The 13,467-nt window shown below is 38.6% G+C and overlaps 1 protein-coding gene across 13 annotated transcripts in view; it reads left to right on the top strand.

Moving 5' to 3' along the window:
* DISP1 (dispatched RND transporter family member 1) overlaps positions 1-13,467 on the top strand; it is a 174,065-nt gene that overhangs the window by 155,255 nt on the left and 5,343 nt on the right. For 12 of the 13 annotated variants that reach the window (XM_031690105.2, XM_072948691.1, XM_072948687.1 and 9 more), the window contains 4 exons: positions 3,492-3,615; positions 4,447-4,574; positions 4,933-5,030; positions 7,630-7,727. In XM_031690105.2, coding sequence (XP_031545965.1) covers positions 3,492-3,615; positions 4,447-4,574; positions 4,933-5,030; positions 7,630-7,727 — 448 coding nt within the window. Of the gene's footprint in view, positions 1-3,491; positions 3,616-4,446; positions 4,575-4,932; positions 5,031-7,629; positions 7,728-13,467 lie in introns of those variants that run through there. The other variant, XM_072948696.1, reaches the window with a different exon arrangement.

Raw genomic sequence — 13,467 nt, 5'->3', positions numbered from 1 at the left:
CAGTTTTGTAATATTTAGGAGAAACACTTGTCCGAGTACAGTTCACTCAGACAAGTTGGGCCTTTCCCCCCGTGGTGCTTTATGTTCTCAGGACGGTGATTCCACTCCTTAAGTGCGAACAGTTGTCTCTAGGAAAGGTTGGCCTGTGAAACACCTGCTGGGTGAGGAAGTGGAATTGTAATATCGTAAGGTTAAACGTGTTTGAAGAAACGTGCTGAAATCCCTGATGCCATAAAGTTTCCATATGTAGTCAATGCACGGATACGGTATAGAGCAGTTGCTATAAAATCAAAACCAAATGTTTTCAAAGGCAAGAAAAGCAATTATTGAATGAGGTTTTTCAGGTTGCTAATGCATGTGTGCAGATTTTTCAAAAACACAAACAAAAAGTCATTATATGAGTAAATTAAACCACAGTAGGAAAACTAAGCAATTTGGGGCCCACCGCCCTCTACTGATAACATATTTGTAGGTAAAAATGCGTAACTTCTGATACATTTGAAAGAAAATTGATCCATTTAACATAAAGTATAATGAGTAATTGTATAAGCCCGGGTCCATTTTCATTTCATAGGGCTGATATTTTAAAGGTCTAAAAATGTAAAGGACTCTTTTTAAGTCTGAAGCAATGAACAGAAAGTCTCAAACGTGCTATTGACAAAGGACTTTATTGCTTCAAACCAGGTACTTTCATCTTAGTTTGCATTTGGTGGAGGCGGAAATATAGTGTAGAGACTGTAAGTGTTGGGTGTGTTCTAGAAATACGAAAGCTTCTGACCACTTGGTGTCTACATTTGAACAGCTACAATCAGCATATTGTGATTTACATGTTTTCATTACATTCAGAATTATTCTTGAAAAGTTATTCCATCTTATCAAGCATAATTTTTCCTTAATGAGTTTTTAAATCCAGAATTTGCAATCTAGTGAATAATGTTCAAACTTAAAGTCCTTTGGGTCAAGGTGATTTTGCAAAGAGGAATTAACTATTAGTGTGGCTTATGAATTTAATTTTCACATGTCAATTCTGAGAAGCATCAGTAGCAAGTTTGAGAAGCAAATTCCTGATGCCTTTTGTTTCTCTTGTGTTTGAAGCAAGAAATAATATCATCGTAGTTAAAAGGCCAGACTCTAGAACCAGACTACCTAGGTTCCTCACTTTGTGGCTTAAAAAAAAATTGAGAGGATATAACTGACATGTAACTTTATGTTAGTTTCAGATGTATAATATAATAATTTGGCATGTTGCAAAATAATCACAATAAGTCTATTTAACATTCAGCACCACACGTGGTTACAAATATTTTTTTCTTTCTTGTAATGAGAACTTGTAAGATTTACTCCCTTCGCAACTTTCAGATATATAGTCCAGTACTATTAACTATAGTCGCCGTGCTGTACATTACACATTACATCCCCAGGACTTGTTTTATTAGCCGGTCTAGCTTGTGACTTTGAACACGTTCTTTAACACGCCTGTGCCTCAGTTTCATCTCATAAAGTTGTGGTGAGAATTAAATGAGATGATCATCTATGCAAAGCATAAGAGCAACTGGAACTCCTACTGGGTGCAAGGCTATTCTTTATTTTCCCAAGGTTGCTTTTAAAGGAACAATAATGAAAAATGCCTGTGCAAGTGCTCCCTTAAAGCATAATAATGTTATATTTTAACTTCCCTATTAAAATTTAATTTGAACATCACAAAGCCAGATCTATGAAGTTGAGAGATTAGAATATAAAAATCAGTCCATTCTTAGAGACATATAGTAGCTTTTTTTTCAGAATGACGTTGTTAGCCGCCAGCTTTCTTTACACCACTGGCATGATTTTGAAGAAAAAATTCAAAATATATTATCAAGAAGCCTATTTCAAATGAGCCAGAAACAGCCATCAGAGCAGCCCAGGGAACTAACACTGTTGAGAACTTCACAGTAATTGCTGACAAGTTAAATGTTTCTTCTCAATAAAAAACTCAAGTAGCCTGAAGTTGGCAGGGTACATTTTGAATTTGAGAAAAGTTCAGTTTAGTCAACTTCTTTTGAGCACTCAGTTCGTATCGAGATCTGGAAGCGTCAAGTTAATAAGAGATGGCCCACGATCTTATGAAAGGGCCCCAGAAACAGGTCTTTCAGTGGAAGATGGTGATTGGGGGTGTGGGGAGGGTGCTGGAAGAAATAGCTTGATGGTAAGATTTGGTAACAGAGAGGAGTTTGTGAGGTGTAGTAAGAAACTAAAGCCAGTTTGATTGGAGAGTGAAGGGAGGGCAGGTTCAGGGGTGTTTGTTCATCTAATCAATCAATAGTTTCTGAACTCCTTTTAAAAGGCACTGTTCAAGGCACTGATAGTGGACTCACTCACTCACTCACTCACTCACTCACTCACTCACTCACTCAATCAAAAGTCTTTGCCTTCATGGAACTCATAGTCTAGTGGACATGGTCATTATAGTTATAGCTAAAAGGAAAGTTAATAGGTTTATGGGAAGCTTTAGGTTTGCTTTGGTTATTCTTAAAGTTTCTTCTCTTTGAAACTGTTTATGGGCTAAGTTCTTTTGCAAGAACTAATGGAATAAAAGTATGGAGGAAGGGAATAACTGGAGAAACAAAAGTCCTGGAAGAGAGTCCAAGGAGGATGGATCTTCTGTTAAAATATATTTCTTTCCATTTAGGAAGTAGAGATTTAAGATCTTCTTTTTCCCAGGTGCAGATGTAGCAATAAAATGTTATTTGTCAGAAATAAAGCTGTGGTATACATATACAATGGAATACTACTCGGCCATAAAAAAGAATAAAATAATGCCATTTGCAACAACATGGATTATCCTGGAGATTGTCATTCTAAGTGAAGTAAGACAGAAAGATAAAGAAAAATACCAGATGATATCACTTATACATGAAATCTAAAAGAAAAGACACAAACTTATTTACAAAACACGAACAGACTCACAGACATAGAAGACAAACTTATGGTTACCAGGGAGGAAAGGGGGTGGGAAGGGATAAATTGGGAGTTTAAGATTTGCAGATACTAACTATTGTATATAAAATAAACAACAAGGTTCTACTCTATAGCACAGGGAACTATATTCAATATCTTGTAGTAACCTATAATGAAAAAGAATATGAAAAGGAATATATGTATGTATATGGATGACTGAAACATTATGCTATACACCAGAAATTAATACAACATTGTAAACTGACTATACTTCAATTTAAAAAATGGGGAAAAAAAGAAATGGACCTTATTCTGAGTCTGAATGGCCTGTAACAATGACCACTGCCGCTTTATCACAAAAATGAAAGGAGAGTGATCTTCTAATTTTCTACTACAATTACATATACATATTTATAATCTTATTAGGTCTTTTATTGATAAATCCCTGTACTAGGTCTGAAATATGAGGATACAACAAATTGCTCTCTTAGGTAGCAAAAAACTTTGCTCCGCTTCTAAGAAGCTTTCTGTGTGACTTCTCCCTGCCTTTGCAGTTACGCGGCCCTGATAGCAGACTGGCCCGTGGTCGTCTTGGGCATGTGCACTGTGTTCATCGTGGTCTGTGCCTTGGTTGGCGTATTAGTGCCAGAGCTTCCTGACTTCTCTGACCCATTGCTGGTAAGGAGAATTGAGCCAGTGGAATTTGTTTATCTATTTTCTCTAGTCCAGGATCATCTCAAAAGATGAAGCATTTTAATACATGCTGCACTGTGTTGTTTAGTATCCCATTTTTTTAAAACTTTCTCAAGTCATCAGTAAGTAAACAGCTCTCTGTCAGGAAGTTGAAGACATAGCAGTGCTCTCAGGTTCACAAAAAGGATCAAGGAACGTGCTCACCATCAAAAATCTGGAAATTTGCTTCTTGGTCTCCATGTTTAAACTAAAAAACAGTAATTTGGAGAATCCGTATACTGTAAAAACATTTTCATAGAATCTTTAAGACTGAATGTCACTTCTTGCCCCAAAGAACTGTAAGGAATTTTAGTATAACCAAGAAATAGCAGGGTCTGTTTTTAAGTAAATGTCTCTCTGGGGTGGAATAGTGAGGAAAATGTGAGCAAAGATAATGGTAAACTCTTTGTAAAATGCCACTACATGCAAAACAATTTAATTTGACCATGATTTTTTTAGAACATAAAAATAAGTATTTATTAAATGCTTAGGTATGAATTTGAAAAAGAAGCTTCAAATGAGTTTGTTTATTTTTTCCTCTTTCCTGAGACATGCAAGCTACCAAAGAATCAGATCGTTTTGTCACAGTAAATAGGTGATCATTTTTAGGTCAAGTCATCTGCTTTAATGCAGTTCACCTCTGGAGTCGCTGAGAGGAACGTGTATATTTTCTGTTGAAAACTATACATCACCTTGACGTTGCTTTGCCAAGCTGTTGTGACTGTACTTGGCCTGAAATGAAGTACACTAATGGGAATTTGTAATATTTTGCCTTAGGGTTTTGAACCAAGAGGGACTGCAATAGGCCAGAGGCTGGTCACATGGAATAACATGGTGAAAAATACAGGATACAAAGCAACATTAGCAAATTACCCCTTTAAATATGCAGATGAACAAGCCAAAAGGTAATCATTTATTAACTTTGAGACAAAATGCAGCTAATGAATTCCACTTTTGAACATTGCCTGAGCAAACAGATTAAATCGGAAGTGTGTGGGCTCGAAATCTTGGCCACCAAATTTGTTGCAACTGTCATTGTCTTTAAAGATTTTGTTGTGTGAGGACGAAAAAGTGAGGGTTTAGGGTTTCGTTTTCCCTCTTTCAGAAGTGAGAGGATTTATGTTGGTTGCTTATGTTAATCCTTCCAAGTTAATATCATGTGCTAAATAGGCCATGACTTTGAGGATGTACTGTTACCGGGAGGCTTGTCAGCCTTGAAATGGTGAGGGCTTTATTGAAGATCAAACTGTTGTTCCCTTTCAGCCATCGGGATGATAGATGGTCAGACGATCATTATGAAAGAGAGAAAAGAGAAGTGGACTGGAACTTCCACAAAGACAGCTTTTTCTGCGACGTTCCGAGTGAGTGACATTGTGGGTGACAAACCTCTCACCGTTCCCTGGCACTTGGGACTGAACATGATTAATAGTCTAGACCGCCAGGAGTGTGTGGCTGGTCCCACAGCCTCATTCTTTTCTGCCGTGCTTCAAGAGATTTTAGCTTAATTAACTTGTAATTTTACTTCTCTAGGTCAGTCAGCCACTAATCTGAATTTCTTTACCTAGAATTAAAAATTAGTAAGAAAGAGATGATTGAATTATATTCGGTTTTAAGAACGCTATAAATCTAATACAAATTCTTGACACTGCCCAGAATCTCAAGTCATTTGAAAAATTCCTTGTATGTATTTTTGGATTGAACCCTGAAATAATCTACTGTATTAATTTTTAAATTTCTAATTCATTCAAAAAGCATATATTAATAGCCTTCTTGTGCCCACCTCATCACTAAGCACTAGAGGGAGAGAGATGAACAAAATAAAGCCCGAGGTCCAAAGCTGGAAGGCCTCAGGGACCTAGCTCATGGATGAATGAGAAACGCTAGCTGGGCGTCAGACAGCAGGAGGTGACGGTGCAGCAGAATATGGCCTTGAAAAAACAAAGGCCCGATACTGTCAGGAATCCAGATTTCAATGTGGAATCACTAGATCTCGAAATGTTGGCAGCAAATTCACCGAACAAAATCTGCTGTGGCCTGGCGTCACCCTAGTCCAGTCCCTCTGCGCTGCTGGGGAAGGAAGGGGTAATCGGTCTCTAGGAACCCTGTTTAAGTCTGTAAGTCATTGATTAGCCCTCATGATTATGAATGAGGAATTGTGGATAACTCCAATTTCTGATTAAATGAATATTAACATTGACGCTCTTTGGGTTTCAGCTTTTTGTTATTGTTGAAAGTCCTTCTAAAACGTATATTTTCCTATCTCCATAGATCATTGGGGGGACCTGATTGGGTCTTTGATGTTTCTAGATCTTGTCAAACCACAGGGTCTTTATTTTGAACACTGTTTCACTATATAGTAATAGAAAGTAGGAGATTAGAAAGAATGTTTAACTGATCCCAGAAAGCAATGCAAGTTTCTTCTTCTGTCTCTTCTCTTAAAACATATATTAGATATAAAACAATTAAACAATAAGGACCTGCTGTATAGCATGGGGGACTATATTTAATTTCTGGTAATGGGAGAAATGGAAAACAATCTGAAAAAAAATATTTATAAATACAAGTATATATATAACTGAATCGCTTTGCTGTACACATGAAACTAACATTGTAAATCAACTACACTTCAATAAAAACAAGAATTAATTTTAAAAGACATATTAGAAAAGTTGAACACTGGTTAGTTGCACAATTTTGACTAGTTTATTTCTCTCAAAGTGTTACCATATACTGCTTAACCAACATCTGTCAGTTAATATCTTAACTGGGAAGAACATTAGCACATTCATGAATACATTGTATACATTTTAGTAGTCAATGCTAAGTATTTGTCCCATGAGTAGTAGGTTCTACCTTGGCTAAAGCCATCACTGGCTCTTTAAGAATGAAATGTGCCAGTTGCCACAAGGCTTGTTTTGGTCTTCAGAATCAATCAACATATGTTAAAAACCATTGGATGAAGGCAAGAGTTTACTAAAGAAAACTTCATGGTCATGAATAAAAGCTCATGTAATAAAACTGTATTCATAAATTTGCAAACTGATTTTCTTTGTCAGCACAATTAGGCATTTTAGATCATAGAAAACTAACCTGCTTTGTTTCAGTTGGTTCATATTGATTTTTTTTAATGGCTGAGGAAGCAGAAATACTACTCATTGAGCACCTATTTATCAAGATCTCATTAAAGTCTCACACCTATTTGAGAAGGTGCTGCTGTCTTTATTTTACGGATGAGGAACTGTTGCTCTGGGAAGTTGGTAGTTGCCTACGATCACCCAGGTAGTAAATGACAGAAGCAGGTTACACCCAGTTCTAACTCCAAAGACCATGCTCTTTCTAGTATATCACACAACCTCCCTATTCAGAAATATATTTGGTATTAGTGTGATCTCCAAAATTTTTTTCTGGAACTCTGAACATGCAGTCAGAATGTGGACTGTGTCTGTAATCCTGGCCAGCATTCTGTACTTAGTTGACAGTTTTTAGTGCTTTGAAATTGATCACCTGCCATCTTTGCTCTCTAGTTAGCTGCCAAAGAGAACATCCTTATAATCCATTCTTGATATTCCCCAGGGCATCATCCTTCGACGTTATATTCCATCATGGTGATGCGTTGTGAAACGAAGAGGGAGGCATTCAGTTAATTTTCTGCTGAATGTTCCTACGGATTATTCTTCCTAATTACAGTCTGATCAGAACTAGATTTGTTACATAACTCCTATGAATTGTAAGATATAGTGACTAGACAAAGGCTTTGAGCTAAAGCAATATTATAAAGTTACTTTCCTTTCTTTTTTTTTTTTTTAACATTTTCTCCAGGAATTTGTTGAAGGACAGGATTGCCTACTGCTAATGAATTGCCTATGTGGTTTCCCAGTTTGAATTGTCTCTGAATGCTGAGTCTTATGAAATAAATGAATAATTGACAACCCTTTTTCTTTTCTTTTCTCCTATCACCAGGTGACCGATATTCCAGGGTAGTATTTGCTTCAGCTGGAGGGGAGACACTGTGGAATTTACCTGCAATTAAATCAATGTGCAATGTAGATAATTCAAGGGTATGTAAAGTAAAACTGAAATATATTTAGTACAAGTAAGGTTATACTTTAAAAATTCCTTTTACTGCCGACCCTGGTGCCTAAGTAGTTGAAGGCACTTAAGTGGCTTACCTACTGAGGAGTAAACACCAGCAGGCTGGCTTTGCATTCTTTCCGATCCCAGGATCAAAGTGTCTCTGTTTCCCCACTTTTAAAACCTACTATCTTCCTTAATAAAGAACTCTTTTTTCCTTTCCCACTGTGTTCTTTGTACATGATAGTCTTCAGTATTATTTCACAGCTTACTTCCTTTCAGGTAATTGTTAAGCCTTTTCTTCTTTGTTTGCTATATTTCCTCTTTACTAATCTAGCTTCATTGTTCACTCCATTTACCCCCAAGGCAGTTGTCAGCATCTTAATTGCACAGTGAAATGCTCACCTTTCTGGCAATCAGTGGGTCTTTGGGGCTGGTGATGTCAAAGGGGAATTTAGGGCACAGGCTAGGAAAGGAGATGCCAAAGGACAAATGCATCATCTGTGGAAGTGGCCAGGGTTCCAATCCAGACTGGTCTGCACTCTAAACACCGTGCTGCTTTGTAAGACAGAAGGATGCGAGGAGACAAGCACTTCCTCTAGGACCAAAAGATGTCAGTCCCAGAAAACGGAAAGTCACCTGTTGAGCTTGGAAAAGCTGTCAATTTCACATGTTCAGAGGTAGTTTATCCAAGTAGAAACTGCTGCCTGATGTCACTAATGCACTTGTCCAAGCACAGTAACCAGGCAGAAAAGGAGCTCATGGTGTTCTTAGCATAATTCTAGAACGTCAAGTCACTGATCGGTCGATAATCTGATCACATGCCCTGCTAAGAGCTAGCCTGACAACCCAGTGCAGTCACCTGTCCAATCAACAGGGTTTCTCGATGGAATAGGAGGTAGAAAGGACTCTCTGAGATCACCTACAGACTGGCACTCTCACTGTGCTGACAGAAGTACCCAGGTCACTTAGTTAGTTAGTCCCAGATCGCCTGGCTTTTTTCTTCATTCTGAGAGCCTGCTTATATGTTCTGAAAATAACTGTCCATTTGTTAGGATATCGGGATTTTCTGTGCGTGCCATCTTGTCTCTGTGCAACTCCAAATAGACCAAAGTCACAAATCATCTATAAACAGCCCAAAGTTTCTCAACCAGTGGTCCTACTTCCTTCTGTTCTACAACTATCAGCATGTTATTTGGAAACTGTGAACATACTTCTCTTGTTGTGGGTTACAGCCCTTCTCATACAGAAAGTTAACTCTAAAGGGCTCTAAAGTAGTATGCATGCAGAGTACCTGCTCTGTGCAGGACTTTACGCTGCATCCTTTACATCCCTCACGATGGACCTGGGACCCTGGAATAACACCTTTTGGCGGCTGAGAAGTTTAGCTTAGAGAAGTCAGTCGGGTTACTTGATAATCACGCCTTGGATGAGAACAGTTCACTAACTTCTATACCTCATTGTCCTCATTCTGCCCTTGCAGTTGGTCTTTAGATCTTCCCTCCCTTGAAGACTCTGAAGTGATTGAATTCACTCAGCTGATTAATAGCTGATGTTTACTAAGTGTTGTTGATATTTGTCAGAAAGTGTTCAGAACACTTTAATGAATTGTTTCATGTAATCCTCATGGCAGCATTACGAATGAAACACTGTTGTTTTGCCTATTTTATAGATGAGGAAGGTTCACACTGGGGGTAAGTGGCAGATGTAGGATTTGAAGGCAGCCAAGTCTAGTTCCAGGGTCGTGCCTCTCCTCACCATTCTTCATGCTTCCATCACACATATCACTGCCCCCGAGTTTTGTTTTGTCTTGTACTGTATGTGCCGTTTCTCACGCAAACGTACCTCAAAGAATCATCATGGCCTCGAATAGGTACTTTTTTAAAAAAGAGCTAGCAAGGCTGGAGAGTAGAGCTCAGTGGTAGAGTTCATGCCTAGCATGCATGAGGTCCTGGGTTCAATCCCCAGTACCTCCATTAAAATAAATTAATTAATTAATAAGCCTAATTACCTCCCACCTCGAAAATTAAAAAAAAAAATTTTAAAGAGCTAGCAATTTATTCTGTAAGTACATGTTAGATCTTAATGGACTCAAAGACTCAAAAGCCAGTAAGCAGTACTATACCATTACAGTTTTTATAAGTGAACACTGTGTATATATATATTTCAGATGGTAAAAGTCAGCATCAGTACCCCACATTTCCAAATATTTGAGTGGTGGTGAGTGGCAAACTTGTCTCCAACCTCCCTGGCAGCCAGAGCAAAAAGGAATTCATAATCAGAGACAAAAGTCATATAAATAGGGTAACAAATTTGATTTTTAGAAGAAGCCCGCCTTTCCCTCATACTAAGGCAGGAAATGACCATTCCCCTTAGGCTTCGTAAAGGACGTGTGATGTGAAGAAAGTTCTTAACAGCAGGTTTACAAGAAGTACAGTACTGAATCTTAGCTGATCTGTAAACCATATCTCAGGTTGGTTGGTAGCAGGAAAACATTATAGAAGCATTTCTACACGGGATAAAGCAATGAAATCTAAATACGTGGTTTCTGATGGTTCAGTTTGATGCATTTGCAAAGTTTAGACTGTCTAGAGGAATAGATGTACTGTGCTTGTCTGAGTTTTTTTTTTTTTTCTCTACTGGGCTCATAATAAGGATTGGAGAGCTATGAGTTCAAGTCTGTAATCCCTGACCACAACTCAATGATTTGTGATCCTCTCGTGAAAATTTGAGGAACAGACCCACACGTCTGAATGAACTGGCAAGCCAATTATAGATCCATGCCAATAAATGAATAAACTGAATTCAGGGCCCCAGAATTCTACCTCAAGGAACAGAGTTGTAATTTTAACTTTTTAAATTACTATTGTTGTGGGGGAAGGGTATAGCTCAGTGGTAGAGCACATGCTTAGCATGCAGGAGGCCCTGGGTTCAAGCCCCCAGTACCTTCATAGAAAATAAATAAACTTAATTATCCTCCCCAAAAATAAATACTTGTTTTGTCAATTGCAAATGCCCTTATATTCTAGTTCAAACTCTGCTGTGAACCCAAAATAATATGTTTCTCATTGAGATAATGTATTCAGTGATATCTTAAATAATAACTACTGGTTAACAGTTCAGATTTCAGATTATGACTGTACCTTTTTAAGTCTCCCAGCTCTGGAGCCTTTTAGGATTTTTATTTGTTATGGTGGTTTGAGTAAACTCTGTCCTGAGGCCACTTGGCAATCCCCCCACCCTCTAAATCCTAGCTGTTGACCTAAGCACTTGATTATTAACAACTATCAATTTGAATGGGACACACACCAAATGATACAGAGCAGAAGAGCTTAATTGTTGGTGGGTTGACTCCAGAAAACGTCTGGTTATCAGTGTAATATCGCAGTGAGACCAGATGTTTCAATTGTCGCCTGTCTTGTGTTTATAGCACATTGAGTTCAGACTCCCGATCTCATTTAAATTACATGCCGCTTAGAGTTCAGACAGGCATTGGCTTCCAAAGTGAAGAGCTTCTGTTTCTGATGCTGCTGTCTACCTCCCCACAGAAATGCTTGTTTTCTTAGACTCTTTCAAAAGGAGCCTCCGTCGACTCCCTTGATCTTCTTCATAACTTTTTCCTGCACTTTGGTTCCTACTGGGCGCACTGGCAGATAGTCGTTAGTAACAAGAAGTGTGTTTCTCTAATCTTGCCTCTGCTGGAAACCATTTGCCCTGTTTCTTAGCCTTTGCGTGTTGCAGCAGTTGGAGCTCAGACGAGTCATCTTAAAGGAGGTAGTTGAAATTCGGTACCTAAGACCCGTTTTACTAGGGTAGCTTTTATGGACCAGCTGGAGCCTCCCTATAGCTTAGAGGACTCCAGAAATGTGTTTTCTAATGTTGTTTTAAAGAGGACTGTGGAGCTCTTGCTGTTTGCCTTTTTCTTTCCTCTCTCGGCTGCCTTCAGCTCCATACAGGAGGAACTCGGTCACGTGGGGAAGGAGAGTCCAGCAGTTGACTGAACCTGGTATTAAGCGCTGAATTTTTTCCCCTTTTCTCCTATTTCGGCCTCTTAACATATCTTCAACTTGGCCAATACTTTTACAAGTTTAAGATATCATTTAAAACTCTGCTGGTTTCCTCTTTTTTCTCCTCTTCCTTTACTCCCATTTTAAGCCAACCCCACCCCAGCTAACTAGGGAAGTGCGCAAAGACATGTTATAAGCACACGAGCAAAAATGGTTCCCTAAAACACCCCTCTGTGAATACCTAGAATGAAAAAGGCTGTTTTCCTCAGGAGAGTCAGACGAAATTGCTCTCACTAATGCCATTCTTATTTTTATAAACTTCAGAGATTTCTAAATCATTCCTATGAATCCCTTTGCCAAAACCATGGCAAAAATATAGCTGCCTTCTGCGTGAAGATATATATATATACCTGCTTGCCAAGCTCTTTAAGCCCCACAGTATAATCTATGACTCTGTATTTAAACTGTCTCAGTCACAAACGGCTGTTAGGGCCGCTGTCCCATCGCACTGACAGACTTCGGCGGTCTCCACAGGTTCACGTAGACCCTTACCTGTAATGTGCTATGTTTCATGCTGAATTGTAATGATTGGTTTTCTTGTCTGATTCCCTGCTTCACTGTGATCATCTTGAGGGCAGAACCACTTTTCCTTATTCGTCTTGCATAGGTGCTCAATAAATATTTTTTCCTTTTGGCTGGCTGGCTGGCTGAGTGGGGACACGTGGCTTTACCCCCGAAAGCCTAGATAGTCCTTGAGCTCCATTCCTGTAGGTTCAGGGAACTGGCATCCAGCTCAGGGTAAATGGCTCTTCTCTGTCCTTATGTCTTACCCTGTAAGAGACTCCTCAAAAACTGTTTTCCAAAGGTTGTACATCAGTCAGTATCACCTTTGAATTTGAGGACTAGCCCCCTCCCCCCCGCCCCAAGGCCTATTCACATTTATTTTTGATAGCATCCATCAAAGTTGTATTTGGTCTATGTTTATCATGGCCAGCTTTTTAATCTTTGGTCAGATACACACATTAAAAAAACCCTGCAATTATTGGAAAAGGTTATTCAAGGACAGAATTCTGTGCCTTTCCCAGTTTTAGCTGGCAACCCTGTTTGCTTTATCTTCGGCAATTGGTTATTTCAGTAAGTACAGATACGTTGCCTCTAGCTGATAGTGGGTTTTGTAATGGATACAGTTCATTTTCTTCCATCTGAAAACTCTCAGACGCTGCAGTTTCATTACCTTTCTTTCATATCCCTAGGCTGACCCCAGGGACTCGCCTGTTATTTCTTTGTGGAGTAAAACTGGTTATCTGAGAGATGCTATTCTCGGGTTTCATGTTATTTATTAGGTGGTTCAGTTTCCCCTGAGTTAACATATGCGAATGTTTTCACCTAGAAACAATTACATATTACTTATCCTATTCTTAAAGTCAAATAATTATCACTCTTTAAAAATGAGCTTAAAAATTAAGCCTTTGTTAAAATGAACATTATTTCAGCACACTTGTATAACAACCCATTTGACTCATTCTTCTTTACCCCAAATAGAGTATCTCTTTTTTAAAAAAAAGTTAACTTGTTATTATGGAAATTTTCAAGCAGATGCAAAAGTTGAAGAGTAGAACGAAATCTTCTGTACAGGTCACCCAACTTTAGCAATTCCCAGTAGCTGGCCAATCACATATACAGGTCACCACCGCAGGGTTAGTTCCAGGAAAGTATCCTT

Source organism: Vicugna pacos, chromosome 23 (assembly GCF_048564905.1).
Source record: "Vicugna pacos chromosome 23, VicPac4, whole genome shotgun sequence".
NCBI classification, from domain to species: Eukaryota; Metazoa; Chordata; class Mammalia; order Artiodactyla; family Camelidae; genus Vicugna; species Vicugna pacos.
This window is presented reverse-complemented; position numbering and strand designations above follow the sequence as displayed.